At 41.0% G+C, this 19,537-nt stretch overlaps 2 protein-coding genes across 4 annotated transcripts; one reads left to right on the plus strand and one right to left on the minus strand.

Moving 5' to 3' along the window:
- Window positions 1-3,581: 3,581 nt before the first annotated feature.
- Window positions 3,582-9,342, minus strand: sec61b (SEC61 translocon subunit beta). The gene is made up of 4 exons (XM_061776699.1): window positions 9,183-9,342; window positions 8,730-8,827; window positions 7,308-7,412; window positions 3,582-4,531 (listed from the first exon to the last, which is right to left on the minus strand). The coding sequence occupies exons 1-4, from the start codon at window positions 9,183-9,185 to the stop codon at window positions 4,444-4,446; spliced, it is 294 nt and encodes a 97-aa protein (XP_061632683.1). The 5' UTR covers window positions 9,186-9,342; the 3' UTR covers window positions 3,582-4,443.
- A 272-nt stretch (window positions 9,343-9,614) lies between these two features.
- Window positions 9,615-16,685, plus strand: alg2 (ALG2 alpha-1,3/1,6-mannosyltransferase). 3 transcript variants are annotated; one of them, XM_061776698.1, is made up of 5 exons: window positions 9,615-9,636; window positions 10,318-10,489; window positions 10,579-10,716; window positions 10,825-10,992; window positions 15,326-16,685. In XM_061776698.1, the coding sequence occupies exons 2-5, from the start codon at window positions 10,319-10,321 to the stop codon at window positions 16,064-16,066; spliced, it is 1,218 nt and encodes a 405-aa protein (XP_061632682.1). In that variant the 5' UTR covers window positions 9,615-9,636; window position 10,318; the 3' UTR covers window positions 16,067-16,685. The 3 variants fall into 3 exon arrangements, with proteins under 3 accessions (XP_061632682.1, XP_061632680.1, XP_061632679.1); XM_061776696.1 differs by having other exon boundaries at window positions 9,633-9,772; XM_061776695.1 differs by lacking the exon at window positions 9,615-9,636 and adding an exon at window positions 9,928-10,024.
- Window positions 16,686-19,537: the final 2,852 nt, after the last annotated feature.

Raw genomic sequence — 19,537 nt, forward strand, 5'->3', positions numbered from 1 at the left:
CCCTCCCAGTTCCAACATCACATCTGCCCCCTGGGATGCACTTTACACGTTTGGTTTGTTAAGATGTAATAAACGGGTTTGCAGATATTGTACACTTTAAAAAGCTTCAATGATTTTCTGGAGATTTAGAGAGGTTTTTGCTGTTTGATGTTCCAATAACATCATTAGGTTCCACCCAAATAAACTTCAGCAGTTCTTGTCAGGCCAAAGCTCCAGCATTTACTTAATTACGAGTTGGATTCTCGACATTTCTTGTTTACCAATAAAACCCCCATTCCCCCCCTCCTCGTTATATTTGGGCCATCCCTCGGGATTCACTTGCTCCCCTATCACCGATCAATCCCTCCCACCTATCCGTTCTAAGCTTTACCAACCGTGTGATCGGCTCAAAAATAAACACGCATACATGCGGCAAATCTTGAGGTCTCTGCTGCTTAGTTTCACCTGCAGGGAGGGGTAGTTGTGGTCCGCGGTGCTTGTGATGGATCTGACACAATGAAAATAAATCTTATTGTTCATAAGAGACACAAACTATCATTGGGTGTTCATGTCTCTCTCTGTCTGGTTTATTTTTTTATTAAATAATACAACAGCTTTAGACCTTTTTATTTAATCTAAAGCAGCATTCAACTGTTGTCAAACTGGGACCTGCAGTTACCTATTGTAGCTAAGTCGTGACCCACTTTTATAGTATTTAAGGACAATAAATGTAATAAATGTTTTAACCCTGTAATGCCTGACCCCAGAAATAATGGACAGAAAATTCTGATTTCTTGAATCTGGAACCTTAATTGGGCCCTTTCACAAAATTTGAAAAGAAAATTACAAAAAATTCTTTCCATATAGGTTTTTTCATTTGTATCGTAAATGATAAATTGGGCATTACATGCCGTTCTGGCAATACAAGAACATCAGCCTCATTAGGCCTCTTTCTTCTTTTCTCTTTTATTATGAACTGTGGTAAGCATGAAAACAGCAGTTAAAGCTATTTAACAAGAACATTGGCCTCTTCCAGCAACTTTTTGATGGAAAAGATGTGCAGCAGGTTAGGGTGATTAAGGATAGAGCTGGAAATGTGTTGACTGGTGCCAGTAGTGTGCTGCGTAGATGAAACGAATACTCTGAGGAGTTGATGAATGAGGAAAGAGAAGCGAAGGGAGAGTAGTAGAGGCAATTGTGGTGGACCATGAGCATCTAGCAGAGGTGGCTGTGTGGATTTTGACCATATTGTTCAATAGAAATCTAGAGGGTGAGAAGATCCCTGAGGAATGAAGGAAAAGTCTGCTGGTGCTGATTTTTAAGAACAAGGGTGGTGTGCAGAGTTGTGGAGACTATGGAAGAAAAAAGTTGATGAGCCACACAACAACTTTATGGCAAAGAGTGGTGGAGGCTAGATTCAGGACAGAAGTTAGTACTTATGAGCAACAGTATGGTTTCATGCCTGGGAAGAGTACCGCAGATGCATTATTTTAAGTACAGCGACGGACAGGAGGAGCTACATTGTGTCTTTGTAGAGCTAGAGAAAGACTACGAGAGAGTATCCAGAGAGGAACTATGGTACTGCATGTCTGGAGTGGCAAAGAAGTATGTTAGAATCGTACAAGCCATGTATGAGGGCAGCAGAACAGTGGTGAGGTGTGCTGTAGGTGTGACAGAGGAATTCAAGGTGGAACTATTGAAATAATCTCTTCAGGTCAAACTGACACAATCATAATGTTTAACTTCCTAATATTCTAAGTTACATTTGTGTCATAAAAAAAAAGTATGAATGCGGTTTATATTAAATTGATAAACACTCCATTTGAACTATAACAAGATCTTGTGTGATTTGCTGGACATCGTTAAAAGCTGTATCTTCAGAATGAAGAAGCTTCTTCTTAAATTAGATTTCAGCCCATCAGCGACACTGGGATTTTACGACGACAGGTCATAGCACTCCACAACGTGCAGCCTGGAGTCCCCGCAGCACTGAGGGACACAGCTCCTCCATATTTAATTGATATGTTGAATTATTCTGGCTCAGTGCCGTGTTGTGCCACCGTGAATTGGGCCGTGGAGTTCAGTGTGTGTGTGTGTGTGTGTGGATAGGGGGACGAGAGGGAGCCGTTAGGCGGCAGGATAGCGGCCCGAGTTTGCCTCGAACACTGGAGGCCCCTGGGAAAGCAGAGCCATAGCAACAGGATGAATTAATGAACAAGGCCCAAATGCTTCGTTTAACACAACCAACAAGCGAGCACAGATACACACACACACACGCACGTGCACGCCAAGACAGCTGGTGGTTTCATATTCAACATACTGTTAACCCGGTGATGCAGGTTTGGCTTGAACTGCCTTTACAATGACAACACTCAGCGTACAAAACATTGTACATTTTGCACTCACTCAAATTGCAGTGGGAAAATCTATAGCTGTTTTGGACGTGAAGACCTTTAAGTTAGTTCTATTAGTCATTGATTATAAATCACTTCATCCATGGCTGCTGTCACGTGTATTAAACCAGTAAGATTCAGAGTAGTCTGCAGCGTCCCCCTCAGGAGGGAAATGTAAAAACATTGATGTATATTGTACTTTCAAATTTTAAAAGCAATTACCGTATTTTCACGACCATAAGGCGCACTTAAAAGTCTTAAATTTCCTCCAAAATGGACGGGGCGTCTTATAATGCGGCGCGCCTTATGTGTGCACCGAGTTCCAAAATCTGTAAATGTTGTTGTGTGACTTTGATGAGCACTCCGCTCGACTGACTGGGAGCATTTCCTGCCGACACGCTGCTTATATAGAGGAAAGGCGGACGTGACTGTGGACAGCATGCGGACGTTAAAGGGGGAAGGTTGCTAAAGGGACGCCCCCAGTAGGTATATAGCGCCGGTATGTGCATTGTGCAAAACATCAGTTTGGCTAAGGACCCCCGAAGATGGCACCTACGAAGAGACGCGCTTACGAAGCACAGTTTAAACTGCAAGCTATCAGTTACGTGGAGGAACATGGGAATCGAACAGCCGCGAGAGAATTCAAGATCAACGAATCCATGCTTCGCAAGTGGAGGAAGCAGGAAAACGAGCTTCGCCAAGTCAAGAAGATGAAGCGCCGGGCGAGTTACGCCACCATATGTGAATGGGTTGTGGATGCCTGGGCTAAGGTATCTGCTTTGACTGTTGTTCGAGCTTCGAGAGGGAACCCGGCGTGTTTGATGGAGAACTTGCCCAGCTGTTCATTTCGGATACAGAAGATGAGGACTTTGATAGATTTGTGGATGAGGATTGATCAAAAAAATAACACGAGTACATTGTTAAATACTTCAAGTACAACCGAACTCAGTTTTGCTCCCGCTGCCTTTTTTAAAACATAAGCTAGCATGTTTCAGCGTGCATGCATCCTACTGTACGTTTCAAGCTAGCGTATGTTTTACCATATCTGCGCCCAATAATACGGTGCGCCTTATGTATGTGTTAAATACAGAAATAGACCCCGTAACTGAGACTGCGCCTTTTAATATGGTGCGCCTAGTGGTCGTGAAAATACGGTAAGTCATAAATTACCCCCTCCCCCAAATAAAACTAAAATAAAACTGAAAAAGATCAAATTATGAACACTTTTTTATTTAAAAATATATATTAGGTTGTGTTCAAACACTTCAAATGAATGGTCATTAATAGACAATGACATCATTTTGGTAGGATGACAACTGAGGGACAAAATACAGGTTTTTGGTTTAACATTTGAGATACATGTTTTCTAAGGGCTGCCATGAAACAACACTGAATATTTTGAAACAAAATGTAGTCAAGTTAGTGGAACCAATTGTCACTGTTGGTGAAACTCTGCTTTGATCTCAACAAATATAGTCAAAAAGAAAAATCACACTTTGTTTTTGTTCCTTTTTTTTTTTTATTGTACAATAAAAAAAAACACTGTACATTTGTTTTCTTTTCCATGTTGTATGATGACTGAATTCAACAAATTACAGAAACTAACATTAGAGAGACTCATTACTGTGAACAATGTCTGAAGTGGAAGGACTTGAAAAGGTTTTTGACTTTCAATTTTTAGCATGATTTATATTGAGTTCGGTTTTTGTTGTTGTTGAGGATTTAATTTTCTTTTGATTATGGAATCCAATGGGCCTTTGTTTGGATAGTTTTTCCTATTTGCGCAATAAATTCACAAAAAATCCTGTTAAATGTATTTCAGGTATTTTTGGGGGTTTGCCTGAAATCAACTGAATTGTCCTTAAGTGCTGCACTGGGCGTTTGCGCAGTGGTGATGGGAGCAATCGGCACATGGGGGACACAGCGGGAGCCGAAGTGTCTTGCATAATAATCCAGTTTTGCGCGCTTTGTACAGGTGAGTGTGAAAGTTGGAGGGGGTTGTCTGGGTTTTGGTCCTGGTCCGATGTGTTAAGATGGCGAGGCGCCGGGTCAGAAGTCATCAGGCTGGGGCTTAAGAGCGGGTGTATTTGCCCCAGATATGAAGCATGAAGACAGAGGCGATGAAGAGCAGACTCATCACCAACACTGGCACTGGGCCGCTGATACAACAAAAACACACAGACATTACTAACACTATTATTACTATTACTAACACACGATACAAAATTTTGTCAATGATGGCGTAGCAATTGATTAGAGTTCATTGCTGAGTGAGTATAAGAGTTGTAGATGGATGGTTGACATGCACTGCTTGCACAGACAACATGGCGACAAACTGAGTAACTAGTATTACTAGTATATTATAACTAGTATGTATATAAAAAAATAAAAAAAGGAGTCTAGAGACTAATTCCTACTAACAAGACAACTTGATTGGAATCATTTTCATTGTTTTCCATAAGACATGAAAGGACGTCGGTGGAAAGCAATTAGACAGTTAATTGCGCTGAACAGACGTGGTGCCTGTTTATATGTTGCAAAACAGTTGTTTATCAGAAACGTTGGATCTCAGGTATGTGCTTCCAGGGACAAAAACATTTTTGCTAAGTTTGCCTTGCCTCGCCTGTGCAATTCTACATGAAGGACAAAGTGTGAGAGAGCCAGATGGGGTGTGGCGATACTCTTACCATGACAGACCTATGGATGATTAATTTTATTATGTAAAATTTAAAATAATCCAAGAGCACAAGAACCTTTCAAATTATTTGTAAAATATTATTTAAGTGGAAGTGTATGCAAGTTATTTTGTAAAACAATGGGAGTAATAGAGCAAAAATAAGGTACATTTTTTTAAGTTCATACAAAAAAAAGCAACACTGTTTTACATTAAAATATAAAAATAAAATCCAACCCGCCAAATATCATAAAACTACGCCAATCATTAGTAAAATTGCATTTATAGCTATGACTACAGAAATTCACTTCCAGAACAATTTGTCTGACTTTCCATATTTTTTTACTTACATCAAGAACATTACCGTAGGACAGTTCCTGCAGTTTTTTATGTTGTAAGATAAAAATAATTCTGCATACTGTTGAGTTGCGCAACACAATCACTACTCTATAGCTGTAATCATTAATAAATTGTGGCTTCAACATTTGTTATTTTACTGTATTTATTGCATCAACCTTGTAATGGCGGATGCATTTGCAGCCAAAGGTCTTCCCTTGCATGCTCTTTTTGTATTTCCTGTATCCACTATTCCCACTGAAACAGTGCAAATTCCCCATTGTGGGACTAATAAAGATTATCTTGTACTCTAAATATTTATTATATTTAATGTCCTTTTAAATTTATAGGCCGTTTCAGCTTATCCTTCTTTCATCATAACGATACTTGTCAAAATGTAGTTTAATCGCTGTCATGGAGGCGATGATGAGCGACACTCTTTCGCCTCCGCAGCTCGGCATCGTTATTTAGCCGCGTTAGCTGTAGCTTGTAAGTTAGCTGGGGCGGTGCAAATCCATAGCATGCAACAAGCATTCCACCTTAGTAGCCGTACAGCGGAAAGCAGGCCGACAATAGGGATGCTGAAGTTTGGGCATAATGATGGTAAAGCCATGCAGTTCCCACAATTCATTGCGACATGCAAATTTGAATTATTGCCGTAAGAAAGACGCTCATATTTGTTGTTAATGTGTGTTTATGTTACCTCTAGTTGAATGTGTGCCTTATTTAACCATCACATTTATGGTGCACAACTATGTGATCATCAAACAGTGACTGTAGGCTGTTTGTATCCCAGTCAATTCAACTACATAGTCAGCAAAGCCCACTGGGCATTGCCTGTTAATGGTAAATATTTATACTATGAAGGGTACAGGCTTGCGCATCGGCAGCTACAAAGCTATTAGTGAGCAGCAATAAACACTATGTTATTTTGGTGACAAAAGTCTTTCGGTCCAGAACCCAAAAAAAAAAAAAAAAAAAAAAAAAAAAAGCACTTTTGGGCTAATTTCGGCGCATCACTAACACAGACGATTCCCATTTCTGCAGGCTTTTTTACTTTATTTTTGTGTCAATATACATTAACTTATTTTATCAAGGTTACTTAAAATGTCACCTGTACAGTTATTAATGGTTTGTGATGGTGCCAGTTTGGGTTAGATCTTTTAATTTAATTTGCGGAGCCATTAAGGCTTGGATCATAATGAAATTGTGATTTGACACATAAATTATATCAGTATTGTATGACGAGAAGATACTTATCTGAATTACTACTTAGTCGCTACCCAGGTTTGTAGGCGAATCTCAATGCGCTTCCTGATGACAAAATGCAAACACACCACCTACATAATGTGCAAGTTGCGAGTGTCTTTGGAAAGCGGCAACTGTGCAAACAAACGTGTTCGCTGACAACTTTTAAATGGTTTCTCATTAGGTTTCATGTGCGCCAGATAGTCTTTTAGCAGCACGGCTCGTTTTATTGATGAGCCGCTGACACTAGGAGGGGCTCTCATCTCTGAAGGAGAGACTGACCGGGGAGGAGGGGGTGGGGGCTGCATCGCCATGCCAACCGCCTCCTCCATCCCTCCCCCGTCAGAAGGCGGTAATTGAGTTGACCTTTCCGAGCGGATCTTTTAATGAAGCTTGGTGAGCGGCGTCTAACGCGGGAACAAATGCGCACTCGATATACAGCGGCGTACGAGGAGTGTGCCCTCCTTCGACGACCGACACGCACTCGATAAGCGGCGCACCGCCATCGATCAGCCGCCGCCGCGTGGCACGAGGAGATGGGATGTTGGGGAGGGATGCTCAAGGCAGGATAGAAGGTTATGAGACTTTTCTGCCTAATTTCAACCTCCTTTTAATCCTAAATGATGCATAAAACATTGCAGGTTAAGATTTTTATTTTTTAAAGACAATACACTTACACTTTGAGACCCGGCGAGTCCTCGGTGTAAAAGCGCCACATTCCCCCGGTACCGGCTGATCCAGTGGTCCTGCCACCACTTCGGCTACCGCTGCTGGTTGCTTTCCTGTGCGACACACAAGGGCGTGTATGAGCACACCGTACTAATATTTGTGTATAGTTGTGTTCATACATTTACACGTCCTGGCAGAATTTGTGAAATATTGGTAATTTGTCAGAAAATACTGCTAGGTTTTATTTAATGATTCTGTTATTCTGAAATATCTTAATTTGAATCCCATTCAAAATAAAATGTGTTACTCATATTGCCTGGTCACTCATATTCTGTTTTGCCAAGAATGGTTCATATCTTACAAAGATCTAACTCTACTAAAGATGTGATAATTTTGCCAGAATAAAGTTGCAAGATTACCATGCTTGTACAGTTTGTATATGCATTTATTTTGCTTTGTTTTACTCTGTTGTCTGCAGGCAGGCTAGCATTGCAAATACCTTACCTGGATAAATAAAGGTTCAATAAATTAAAAAAACAAAATATGAATTCATAGTCAGCTTTTATTGCATTTTTAAATACAGCAGGGTGAAGTATTTGGTATCTGTAAACGTATTTGCATGAGCTTTTTTTGCGGAGGGAAAATAATAGATTGTACATCGCAAATGTTTATTTGCGCATGTAAAAACAAAGACAGAAAAGCAGCTCAGTGGAAAAAGTAAAAATAAATCTGTGATTCTAAGTTTTACTTTCAATTTTTATGAGGAACAAAATGCAGATTTTGACCCGCACGTTGCTGTCTGAATCCGCTTATTTCGAGCCTTGCCGTTACACTGCATACATACAATAATGGCGGTTCTGTGAATGTGAAAAGTAAACAATGATGTGACGTTAATGCCAGACGTCTGCGCCAAACAATCAGCATTCATCAGCACAGCCTGCATCCTCAAGAGTTCCTGGTCGATTTAAGACCCTGGGGACACTGGGGAACTATATAATCTGTACCCTGGTAGTTTTTCATGGTAGAAAGTGACACCGGGGGAACTCAAAACTACCAGGGTAGATAGGGAGGTTTCTGTTGTGGAAAAACGGCTTATTTATTTATTAAGGGCTTAGTTTAAGTCCTCAGTGCAACAGCGCAAAAATTAAAAAGACGTCAAAGAAGATGCTGATAGTAATGGCTGATAATGACTTCTCAGTGAACTCTTTATTGGGCACCAGTTACGCTCACATCTATCTGGCGTTGTCATCTACTGGAATAAAATGCAAATAGAGATAACAGATTCCAACTTTATTTCATTTTCACCATTTCGCTCCCACCCGACCTGTTTGGATCTCTGCTTCCACATTCACTAATGTTGTAGCCCTACCATGCTTTATTTGGGTACTATTTAGTTAGTATGACTTCAAACTTGAAACTTTTGTGTGTACCTCTGTCTGACTGTGGAGCCTGCTGCACGGGGGGCCACTGTCTTGCTGGGGGAACGGCTCGACGCCCCCACATTGGTTGCACTGACTGCAGGTCCAGGCTGAGGAAAAACAGTTACACCAACATTTAGCTTACAATCCAATGCTCTCGTTACTGGACTTTAAAAAAAAAAACAACAACTGATAACTAGCATTAGAAGCCAGGCTGAACAGGCCTATTAATTCAACGTATTAATCAAGCCACTACATATCTTTTTACATACGTTTGCATCACAAACTTGGGTGTTACCAAGTGTTTAATTTAAAAGTTACAAAGGTGTAAAAATTGTTGGTGGGAGAGCCACGTACACAAATGTTGAGCTAAGGCTAGCAAGCGTGCTAACAGATAGCAAAAGGCGGATTTATTTCTATCGCACCGCTTCCTTTCAGCTGCAAGCGTGTGCTGTATCGTCTTACCATTTTGTTTTATTTGTCTTGGTGCGTGCTGAGTGCCCGAGGCTCCCTCTCAATGCAGATGTCCACTTCGGGGAAACGGCTGTTAGTTGTGAATGGAGCGGTCCAAACTTGAGAAGGGAGCCGCAAAAGCTGACGCTTGTGTAAAAAGGACACGACTGCAAAAGTCAAGGACCTGTGGAGTTGCCCAAAAAGATGCCTGTCTGCAAGATAACTTGACCATAAAAATTACAACTCATATAACGCACCGCACAAGTGACCGTTCATTTAACAACTCTAAATATTAAATAAATACCTGTATATGTTATTGTGGATTTTATGAGATTATCAATGATTTTTTATTTTTTTTTGTTCATATGCAAAATAAAGAACCTACTCGCTTCTCTTGGTGACGTGTCTTCTACGAGACGAGTGATTGTCAATGAGGAAACTAGCGCCATTTTGGCGCGAGCAGAAGGTTCGTCTTGTTCGATCACAAGTGAGAGTTTAGAGCCACTATGGCGGCGAAGCTCTTTTGTTTCATGACAGTGCTTGTTAGTGGCAGTGACACTGGGGTAATCACAAGTCTCAAAACTTGGATAGGATAACAGAAGGTAAACGCCATGTTTCATATATAAATTATACCTTGGTCCAGTGTTTACTTTTAAAAACATGTCTGTATTAAACGTGACGTTTCTTTCTTTTTTTTTTTCTTTTTTTTTTAGGAATATAGTCAAGCTAAGTTAGTGTGCTGTACTGTTATTGATGACATTTGTCTTTTCATATACTGTATAGCTAAACCTGTGGTCGTTCATGTTATTGACGTCTTTACCACCAACTCAGCGAATCAGTTTTCGTCATGGCAGGTGGTTGAGACAGTGGCATTGTGACCCTCATGCTTGTTTACAGCTGTTTGACACAAATATCAGGGAGTGCTTTAAAACACACTTTTAGTTAAACCATGGGATTGTCCAAGCTTGTTGACAAGCTAGCGAGACTTCAGGTTACTTATGGTGACTTACAATGAAATGAATGGACTGATGTACATATAGTATCTTGAAGGCTTACTGTATTCACGTAAAGGGCTAGTCAGTATTTGCAAGCTGTTTCAATTACGCTATCCTCATTGCTATTATTCTGTATCTGTGTATATATCCAGGATGGTGCGGGTGGTGTTTCTGCATCCAGACCTCGGTATAGGTGGAGCGGAGCGTCTGGTTGTCGATGCTGCTGTCGCACTTAAGTCCAAGGGATGTAATGTCCAGATCTGGACCGCTCACTATGACCCGACCCACTGTTTCTCTGAGACCCTTGAACCAGATTTACCTGTGGTAAGCAAGCAGTCATGCAGTCATTGTGTGTGGAAAATGTTAGTATTTAGTTGTGCATTAATTATATCTTACTCCTCTGCTTCCAACAGGTTTGTGTGGGTGACTGGCTGCCCACCAGTGTTTTTGGGTACCTCCATGCCCTCTGTGCTTACCTAAGAATGATCTACGTAGCGGTCTATTTGGTCTTTTTTAGCGGGCTGGAGTATGATGTCATCTTCTGCGATCAAGTGAGTGATATTTTTCAGTTTAGCATGTTTAGTCCTACCTTGATGTTCATTTTATGAGGCAATATAGATGTTTTTGGTAATTACATATATTTTTTAATCCCACTTCAGGTGTCAGTGTGTATTCCGGTGTTGAGGCTGTCCCGTCACAGGAAGAAGGTTTTATTCTACTGTCACTTCCCAGACCAGCTGCTGACTCAAAGGAAATCAGCCCTGAAGAAGCTTTACCGCGCTCCCATCGACTTCATGGAGGAGCGCACCACTGGCATGGCTGATATGGTACGTAAAGACCTGACGCTCATACACACAGGCCCATACAAATTGAAACAAAAAATTTCCATAAAAGAGTACAGAACAAGTATATATAGAAGGATAAATTTCATGAATACGAGCGACTCACAAGTCAAATGTTGTACTATTGGTGTGATGTTCTTTTTCTGAAATGCTATGCTACATTTACGCCAGATGTAACGAGACACACACCTTCCCAAAAGCTCAACTTTATTTACACAAAAGTATTGGCCCCCCTCTCAAATTCTAATATTTATTGCATGGGTTCCCTACTTTAATGTTTAAGACCATCAAACAAATGTAAATATCAGACAAATATAACCCAAGTGAGCTTAAAATTCAGTTTTTAAATGGTGATTTCATTTATTAAGTAAAAAAACCATTAAAAGTTACCTGGCCCTGTGTGGAAAAAGTAATAGACCCCTAAACCTAATAACTGGTTGGGCCATCCTCACCAGCAACAACTGAAATCATACATTTTCTATAACTGGCAGTGAGTCTTTCACATCTCTCTGGAGATATTTTGGCCAACTCTTCCTTGCAGAATTGTTTGAATTAATCAAAAATGGAGGGTTTTTGAGCATGAATGTCTTTTTTAAGATCATGCCACTGCATTACATTCAGATTCAAGTCGGGAATTTGACTAGGCCACTCCTAAACCTTCATATTGTTTTTTTAAGCTATTCAGAAGTTGACTTTCTGGTGTTTTGGATTGTTATCCTGCTGCAGAACCTGAGTGCGCTTCAGCTACAGGTCACAAACTTCTGGCTGAACATTCTCCTTCAGGATTTTCTGTTTAACAGCAGAATTCATGGTTTCATCAATCACAGCAAGTTGTACAGGTGCTGAAGGATATTTTTTCACGGCACTGTATGTGCCAAATAATTTTAAAAAGAAGGAAAAAAAGTAATTGAAAATGTTCAAATACCAATCTCATGGTGCGCTGGAGTTAACATTTGGTAATTACTAAACAATGAACACTTGTCCCCCCTGAGGCAATTCTGAATCTTGTTGCAAAAGTTTTTGTTTGTTTAGCCATTAGGTAAGCGTTATGGCATTTAGACAAGTCACCATAATCATTTAATTATTGTTCTAAGTGATATAAAAAATTACATAACATAAACATGACATTGCCATTGTATGTCGTTTGAGGTGACAATAAGTAGACAGTATCAGGTATAGTAGCACTAAAACAAGTTTATATTACGAGTAAAATACTAAAAAAACAAAACAAATGTAATGTAAAAAAAAATTACATCATGCCCTCAAGGTCTAGTTTGTGTAGAATGTAGGGTTGGGCATCGTTTGAATTTGAGCAATTCTGGTTCCAAACGATCTCGATTCCGATTCTTTTAGGGCTGGGTCAAAAAAGTTTGCATTGTTTAAATAAAGGATGTCCAAATTATGAACATTTGCAGCATAGACTAAAATGAACATTTGACTTGGGGTTCTTTATAACCAGGATCACTATCAAACCTATGAACTAAAAGGCAATGTGTGTGGAACTAACCCAATAGACTTAATATTCATTAATTAATGTCTCAGCCAAAAGTTAAACATAGCATTGTTAAAATTGTTATTTGGGACTGTTTTATCGTTTATATGTGAATGTTTTAATTTGACTTCCTGTTTTAAGCTTGTTGCCTTTTATTTTGAAGGGTACACAGTGGAACTCAGCATTTTGGCACAAAAAGTAACTTCACACTGCACCAGTGATTTTTTTTATGCATGGAACCATCCATCCATTTTCTGATCCGCTTCTCCTCACTAGCTATCATCGGGCAGGAGGCGGGGTACACCCTGAACTGGTTGCCAGCCAATCGCAGGGCACATACAAACAAACAACCATTCGCATGCACATTCACACCTACGGGCAATTTAGAGTTGTCAATTAAATGTTTTTGGGATGTGGGAGGAAACCGGAGTGCCTGGAGAAAACCCACGCAGGCATGGGGAGAACATGCAAACTCCACACAGGCGGGGCAGGGGATTGAATTCCGGTCCTCAGAACTGTGAGGCAGACGCTCTAACCAGTCGGTCACTGTACCGCCCTCATGGAACCAAATGCTATAAAATGTTGATTTATTTCCTTACCCACCGATGAGTCACAAGGTTAGTGTTTGTGATACTGTGAGATAAGGTTTATGTGAATTTTGTCCTGATTCATTTCGATGTAAAGTTGCTACGGTGAAGTTTTAGCTCAATGTTAATGTTGTTTTTTTTCTGTCATCGTCTCTTACGTTAATTTGAAGCCTAAAATAAACGCTAAAAGCCATCAGTGCAAAAGTGCAACCAACCATTTACCTTGTTAGCTGTTTCAATGTTGGCAAAGATGTATTTTATTGTTTCACTCACCCAATTGACGAAGAGTTGACTTCACTGAAGCTCTGCGCGGTGTAGGCTGAGGCTCGGAGTGCGTCAGACGCTACACATCGTCCAAGCCTCCTTTGCACAATACAATCTTATTCCAAGTTTTCCACTGAGGCGACTGGTCGTTAATTTTAACAAAGTTAAGACACTTTTGTTCACCGCCATCGCCCTTTGGGCACAAGCATGTCTTCGTGCGTGTTCTTCGTCATTGATTTTCGCCACTTCTTACTCGGGGCCGGAGGGCTAGGCATCGAAACTGGGACCCAAATTTTTTTATTTGAATGATTCCGGGAGAACCGGAGTGTTAGTCCCGGTTCCAATTGATTCTCGATGCCCAACCCTAATAGAATGGCACTGTAGAGGGTCCAAATTGGGTGCCAACAGCCATGCGTAGCGAGCTATTTTCACCATTTTCAGCTCCATGTTCTGGATCTGGTGGGTCCTGGACCCACTTGTTCCCAATTCAGACAGAATGTAACAGTGTAAAAAGAGAATGAATTCATTTTAAAAAGGGGGAGATTACAAAATCAGTGAATGCAGTTAATAACCAAGTACTGTAATGTCCCATCCTCAATAACTATGAATGGCACGTTAACACTCCGACCTGTTATGGTTCCACTCCAGTCCTGTAGATGGCAATAATGCGCACTACAAAGTGGGTATCAACAGCCACACATTTTTCACCACAGCTACATTAATAGGTACAAATGGAATGTTGAATTTCTTGCTAATGACACTACAGTGGTACCTTGACCAAGCTCCTAACAGTTTTCTCAGATATCAAATCAGTTTTCCCAATTGAAATTTACTGAAATGCCATTTATCCGTTCCACCCCCCCAAAACACTTTTTAAAAAAGAAAAGTAATACTGTGATAATATTGTGATAAAAATAATATTGTGTAAAAACATAATAAAACATAATAAAGATCATGTAAAGAAATAAGCTGGTTTTATAAATGTAAAGCAGAAAGTCACATTCACTATACTATTTGTGAGTTGTGTGCCTTGAAGGGGCCTGGTCTTGTGAGTGACGATAGGAGCTGTAGTTGAGTTAGCCCAACTTGGCCGATTAGTCTGCATGTGAGCATCTGGATGTGACCTGTGGCCCACAGCAGATCCTTACGAGTGGTCTCATTTTGTATTTGTGTGGTTGACTGTTTGTCCCATTCAATAAACAACTGAAAGTGCATCGGCGACTCCTTACAGTTACCTTAATTGCTCTGTTTTTTTCCTCACTTCACCCAAGCGGCCGTGTATCTTGTGTAGGTACTGACCGATTACTGGCTGGGCCAATTATCGTCACCAATATTCGGCATTTTGACGCATATGGGCATCGCCCGTTTATCAAAAAAAAAATCAGACGGCTGATAAGAGCTCAATTTAAAATTGGGTAAACTTCAGAAAACTATTTATTCATTTAAAATTTCTGCTAACCTTATTAGAGATGGTCCTGACCCTGGGAACTATCTGCACTTTTGTTTTTATTTCCCCCTAAAACAAAGATAAACAGGAAATTAACATTTCAGTTATATTAAAAAAAAATTAAACTTTATATACTGTTGAAAACTTTCTGGAGCTATTTATTAATTAGTGTCCTGCACTTTTTGTTAGAATAAAAATAAATCAATGAACTTTAAAAAAGTGTTGGAGTTTGTATTATTTCAAATTTTGATACCACTATTTTCCCTTTTAGCGCCAATGAATATCGTTTCAAAATATCGGTTATGGTTATCGGCCCTGAAAAAAAAAACATATCGCTCTATCTCTAATCTAGTGCTTGCTAGTAACAAAAAAAAAATTGTCTCGCCACATAAAGCAAAAAATCGGACAAGCGACAGCTAACTTACTCTAAAAACTCATAAATTGGGGCACTTGTAAGTCAAGGTACCGCTGTACACTTGTAAATCCAACAATGTTTGGTCCTCCTGATGCAACTTTACTTGCATGTAGATTCTGGTAAACAGCCAGTTCACCGCAGGAGTCTTCAGGGAGACCTTTCGGAGTCTCACAGGGATACAGACAGACGTCCTCTATCCCTCCCTCAACACGCGCACCTTTGACCAGCCACCTACTGAAGCACAGGGTCTGGGGGGGCTGCTCCCGGAGGGAACCTCCCACCTGTTCCTCTCGCTTAACCGATACGAGCGAAAGAAGAACCTGGGTCTGGCGCTTCAGGCCCTGGCGGCTCTGAGCAGCGTTCTTCCTCCGGCCCAGAGATCGGGCGTTCACTTGGTGGTGGCGGGGGGCTACGACGACCGAGTCGGCGAGAACGTGGAGCACTACGCCGAGCTGAAAGAGCTGGCATCGCAGCTGCACTTGGAGGACTGCGTGACCTTCTTGCGCTCCCCCTCGGACTCGGTCAAGGTGGCGCTGCTGCGGGCTAGCCACGCGGTGCTGTACACGCCGAGCAGGGAGCATTTCGGGATCGTTCCCGTCGAGGCCATGTACTGCCGCTGCCCCGTTATCGCCGTCAACTCCGGGGGGCCCCTGGAGAGCGTGGCGGACGGCGAGACGGGCTTCCTGTGCGAGCCCACGGCAGAGGCTTTCTCTAAGGCCATGGAGAGGCTGGTCGTGGAGCCGCAGCTCCGAGGGGACATGGGACAAGCTGGCAGGAAGAGGGTGCAAGATAAGTTCTCTCTTCAGGCCTTCTCACAGCAGCTGTACGGATACATTGTCAGCCTGAGCCAGTGACATCAAGACTGAAGGTTTTTTCTTTTTTTGGGGGTGGGGGCGGTAACCTGACTGTTTGTGTGTGTGAAGTATGCGGTATTACAAGGATTTAAGAGGACAATTAATCAGCCTTCCCTTGGAAGCGTTGCTGAGGAACAGACTTCCATACCAATTAGAAAGAGAATGAAGCGTTTCCATACTGCGCTGGTTTTATGTACGTGTCGCAGCAGGGCAACCCAAAATATTGATTAATACAGTGACATGTTTTTTTCCCCCTTTTGGCTCGGCAGCCATCTTTATTAGTGGAGGAACACAGTTATCTTCGAGTCGTACACACTGTCCTAAATCAATAAACAGGATGCTTTCCTCCACTTCCTGTCTGCCCAGAGCTTTTATTCCAAAGACGCTAGCCTGCTCCGTGACTCTTGCTGCTGCACGGAGGTTATTAGCAGATGATAGAGAGTGTTTGGCTTCATTAGAGGTCTGGCTGGTGGACAGCGTGCCGCTGTCTGGGTCATTATCAAGGAGGAGAATAGCAGAAGGTCACTGTGTCTGCGCAACGGCCTCTTCCGCCCTTCTACTGTATAGAGCTGTTCTTATTGACATTCCAGAAGTCTTAATAAACTAGTCGACACACAAAGTTTCTCGAGCCGCTTTGTTGCAAAGTTTTGCCCGCCTTTATTGTGGTTTGGAGAACCGACAAAAGTATGTCCTTTACCTTGAGCGCATATTTGAAGTGCTGTCGCGCATTAAAGGGCTTCATGGGGCTTATTAGTATGAGAAATAAGCAGATGTGAGAGCTTAAGTTTCTGTCTCCATACGCTGCTGCATTATCAGTTCAAGAGTTTCGGTCGTGTCAAAGTGGTCTCCATTCAGTTTCTGAAAGGGAATCTGAAAAAAAATATATATATTAAGCTGGAAATATCACTTTTCATAAATAAATAAATAAATACAATGCTGATAGATATCAGATAATCAACCAGCCTAAATGTCTGTGTGCGAACAGTACTGCATAAAGTGAATGATGCACTTCTTTTTTTTTTTTAGGCCTCACTCTGACCTTGTAACCACAGAAAAAGCATCTAATAGTGTTAGTATAACAATATCGGTTTAAAATAAAAAAAAATTCTGAAGCCCTACAGGTGTGCCCCCTATGTGTGCCTGTGTATCTACTTGACTCCTCGTCAGTCACACCTTCTGTCTGTGATTGGTTGTTTTTTCTCGGGTGCGGTGGTTTCTTGCAAATTAAGTAAGTGGCGTAAGATAAGGACAGAGAAGGCTGTGTTTTTTTTCCACCGATCATTTTACTCGTGCTACTCTCAGTTCATACTGAGTTTGAATAAATGACAAAGTGAGTTGTTTTGAAAATTGCAAACTCTACCTTTAACTGTATTTATAATTTTATATGTACCAAGGCTAGAAAGCAATACGCCAAAATGCTTGTCAGATAAATTTCACAAAGCAGATGCTAACCTAAATAGTTAGTAGCCGTGGGTAATAAAAAAAAAAAAAAAAAAAATACAGAAGCATCCCACAAAAATTGTCTATTTTTCCATCTGAGACGGACATGCGTATTAATTACAGCAGTAGCCATAAACCACTTTTCAAAGCGCAACTAATTTTACTTTATATTTTATTTTTTTATTTTTTTTGTTAACCGTGGTTAACTTCTATTTATTTTTATACGACAGTGAAGAATGTTAAAATATTACTTGAAACCTTACCTGTACAATGTGGAATTTAATGGAAGTCATTATTTCCTACGAGAAAATCTTTTTCGAAAAGCATTGTCGGTGTGAATGCTTGAGTCTCAGCTGCAACTGGAGTGACTCAAACCAACCTGCATGCACACGGCTCGGCCGTATCATCTGCTCCGTTATGGACGGAACCAGTTGGTGCTTATCGTTGTTGACCCGGATGCGGGTTCCTGCGGGCACTCTGATGTCGGCGATAGGCTGAGAGGTGATGGTGGTCTTCTTCAAAACCTTTCGACCTGGGCAGCATCTGCTGTATGAGGCTGCGGCACGCTTTCTGAGTCATGTTCTCATCTTTGGCGGGAGAGGGGGAAAAAAAGTCAGGTTTTGTCTTTGTCTTCTGTCATTTTACACAGGATGTTGCGACAACAGGAATCATGAGTTCAAATAAATTCATATTTATTCACCTCCCACTCCAAAATGAATCACATGACCTTGTCCCATGTAAATTCCCCACAGAGACACTCCCAACCACGGGTGCATAAATTCTATCAAGTCTCCAATCTCTGCTGTAGACACACTCTTGTCCATCTGCAGAGGAAAATAATTGAAACGAGCAGAAATGTACAGAAGGTTCATGATGAACATCAAAATAAAAGAGAGGAGGAATTTATATTGTATGCATTTACCTGTAACCACAATTGTTGACATTTTCAAAATGGGAAATGTATATGTTTCGCATCTTTTTTTAGGGGAAATTAAATTTCGCTGGTCATCGGGAAATACATTATTTTATATGTAATGTTAACATTTTGTGTTTTTTAAAGAAAAAAGGTATTGGAATGAAAGTTTTCTTCACAATTCAAGGTACAAAAATATTTTATTTAGTATATAATGAAATATTATTCATATTTATCATTTGTATATTACTGTGTATACAGGGGCGCAGCTACCATTCGGCAAACAAGGGCAATGGCCAGGGGCCCCACAGTTTAGAGGGGCCCCTAAACGTCTTATAAAATGTATTTATCAAGTGTTCTTTGCTTCAAAGCTATTATTATGAGATGAGTCATGTGTTAGATAATAATCCTAAAGAAGAATTTTAAGGACTTTATACTGCTCCGAAAGTCGGACAATTTTCTCAAATTCACACTTTTTAGTACTGATAAACGTTAATATTCAAAATCTTTGCAATACACGGATGTCTAGGGCCCCATGACTGGTTTTGGCTTGGGTCCCAAATGACTAAATAAGACTAAGACCTACCCCATATTCCTAGTTAATTCCTCTAAATTCCAATCACTTCTTATGTCCATCCATCCATTTTCTACCGCTCATCCGAGGTCGGGTCGCGGGGGCAGTAGCTTTAGCAGGGACGCCCAGACTTCCCTCTCCCCAACCACTTAATCCAGCTCTTCCGGGGGGATCCCGAGGCGTTCCCAGGCCAGCCGAAGGACGTAGTCTCTCCAGCGTGTCCTGGGTCGTCCCCGGGGTCTTCTCCCGGTGGGACGTGCCCAGATCACCTCACCAGGGCTGACCAGCTGGTTCACTTCTTATGTATTTCCATTAATTGGAGGCAAAGGTATCCCAATCAAGATTATTAAAAAAAGTCACTTGTTAAATGTGCAAAACATGTCAAAACTTTGTTTCCTCTATTTGAATTTTATTTTATTTTATTATGCTCATTCTAATCCCTCAAAGGAAAGTACAATTCACACTCGGCTGTATAAACTTTATATTTTTTTAACCAAATCGCACGCATGCAGGCATGCTAGCAGATATGTCAGAGTGAAAGGGC

This window comes from Phyllopteryx taeniolatus, chromosome 6 (assembly GCF_024500385.1).
Source record: "Phyllopteryx taeniolatus isolate TA_2022b chromosome 6, UOR_Ptae_1.2, whole genome shotgun sequence".
In the NCBI taxonomy this organism is placed as follows: Eukaryota; Metazoa; Chordata; class Actinopteri; order Syngnathiformes; family Syngnathidae; genus Phyllopteryx; species Phyllopteryx taeniolatus.

Coding starts and splice junctions, on each gene's coding strand:
- sec61b (XM_061776699.1), bottom strand. Junction 7,413..8,729: donor GGCTCCACAGTCAGACAGAG/GTACACACAAAA, acceptor TGTGTCGCACAG/GAAAGCAACCAGCAGCGGTA. Junction 4,532..7,307: donor GACTCGCCGGGTCTCAAAGT/GTAAGTGTATTG, acceptor TTGTTGTATCAG/CGGCCCAGTGCCAGTGTTGG.
- alg2 (XM_061776695.1), top strand. CDS start 9,972: ATGTTATTGACGTCTTTACCACCAACTCAGCGAATCAGTTTTCGTCAT. Junction 10,490..10,578: donor TTGAACCAGATTTACCTGTG/GTAAGCAAGCAG, acceptor TGCTTCCAACAG/GTTTGTGTGGGTGACTGGCT. Junction 10,993..15,325: donor CCACTGGCATGGCTGATATG/GTACGTAAAGAC, acceptor ACTTGCATGTAG/ATTCTGGTAAACAGCCAGTT.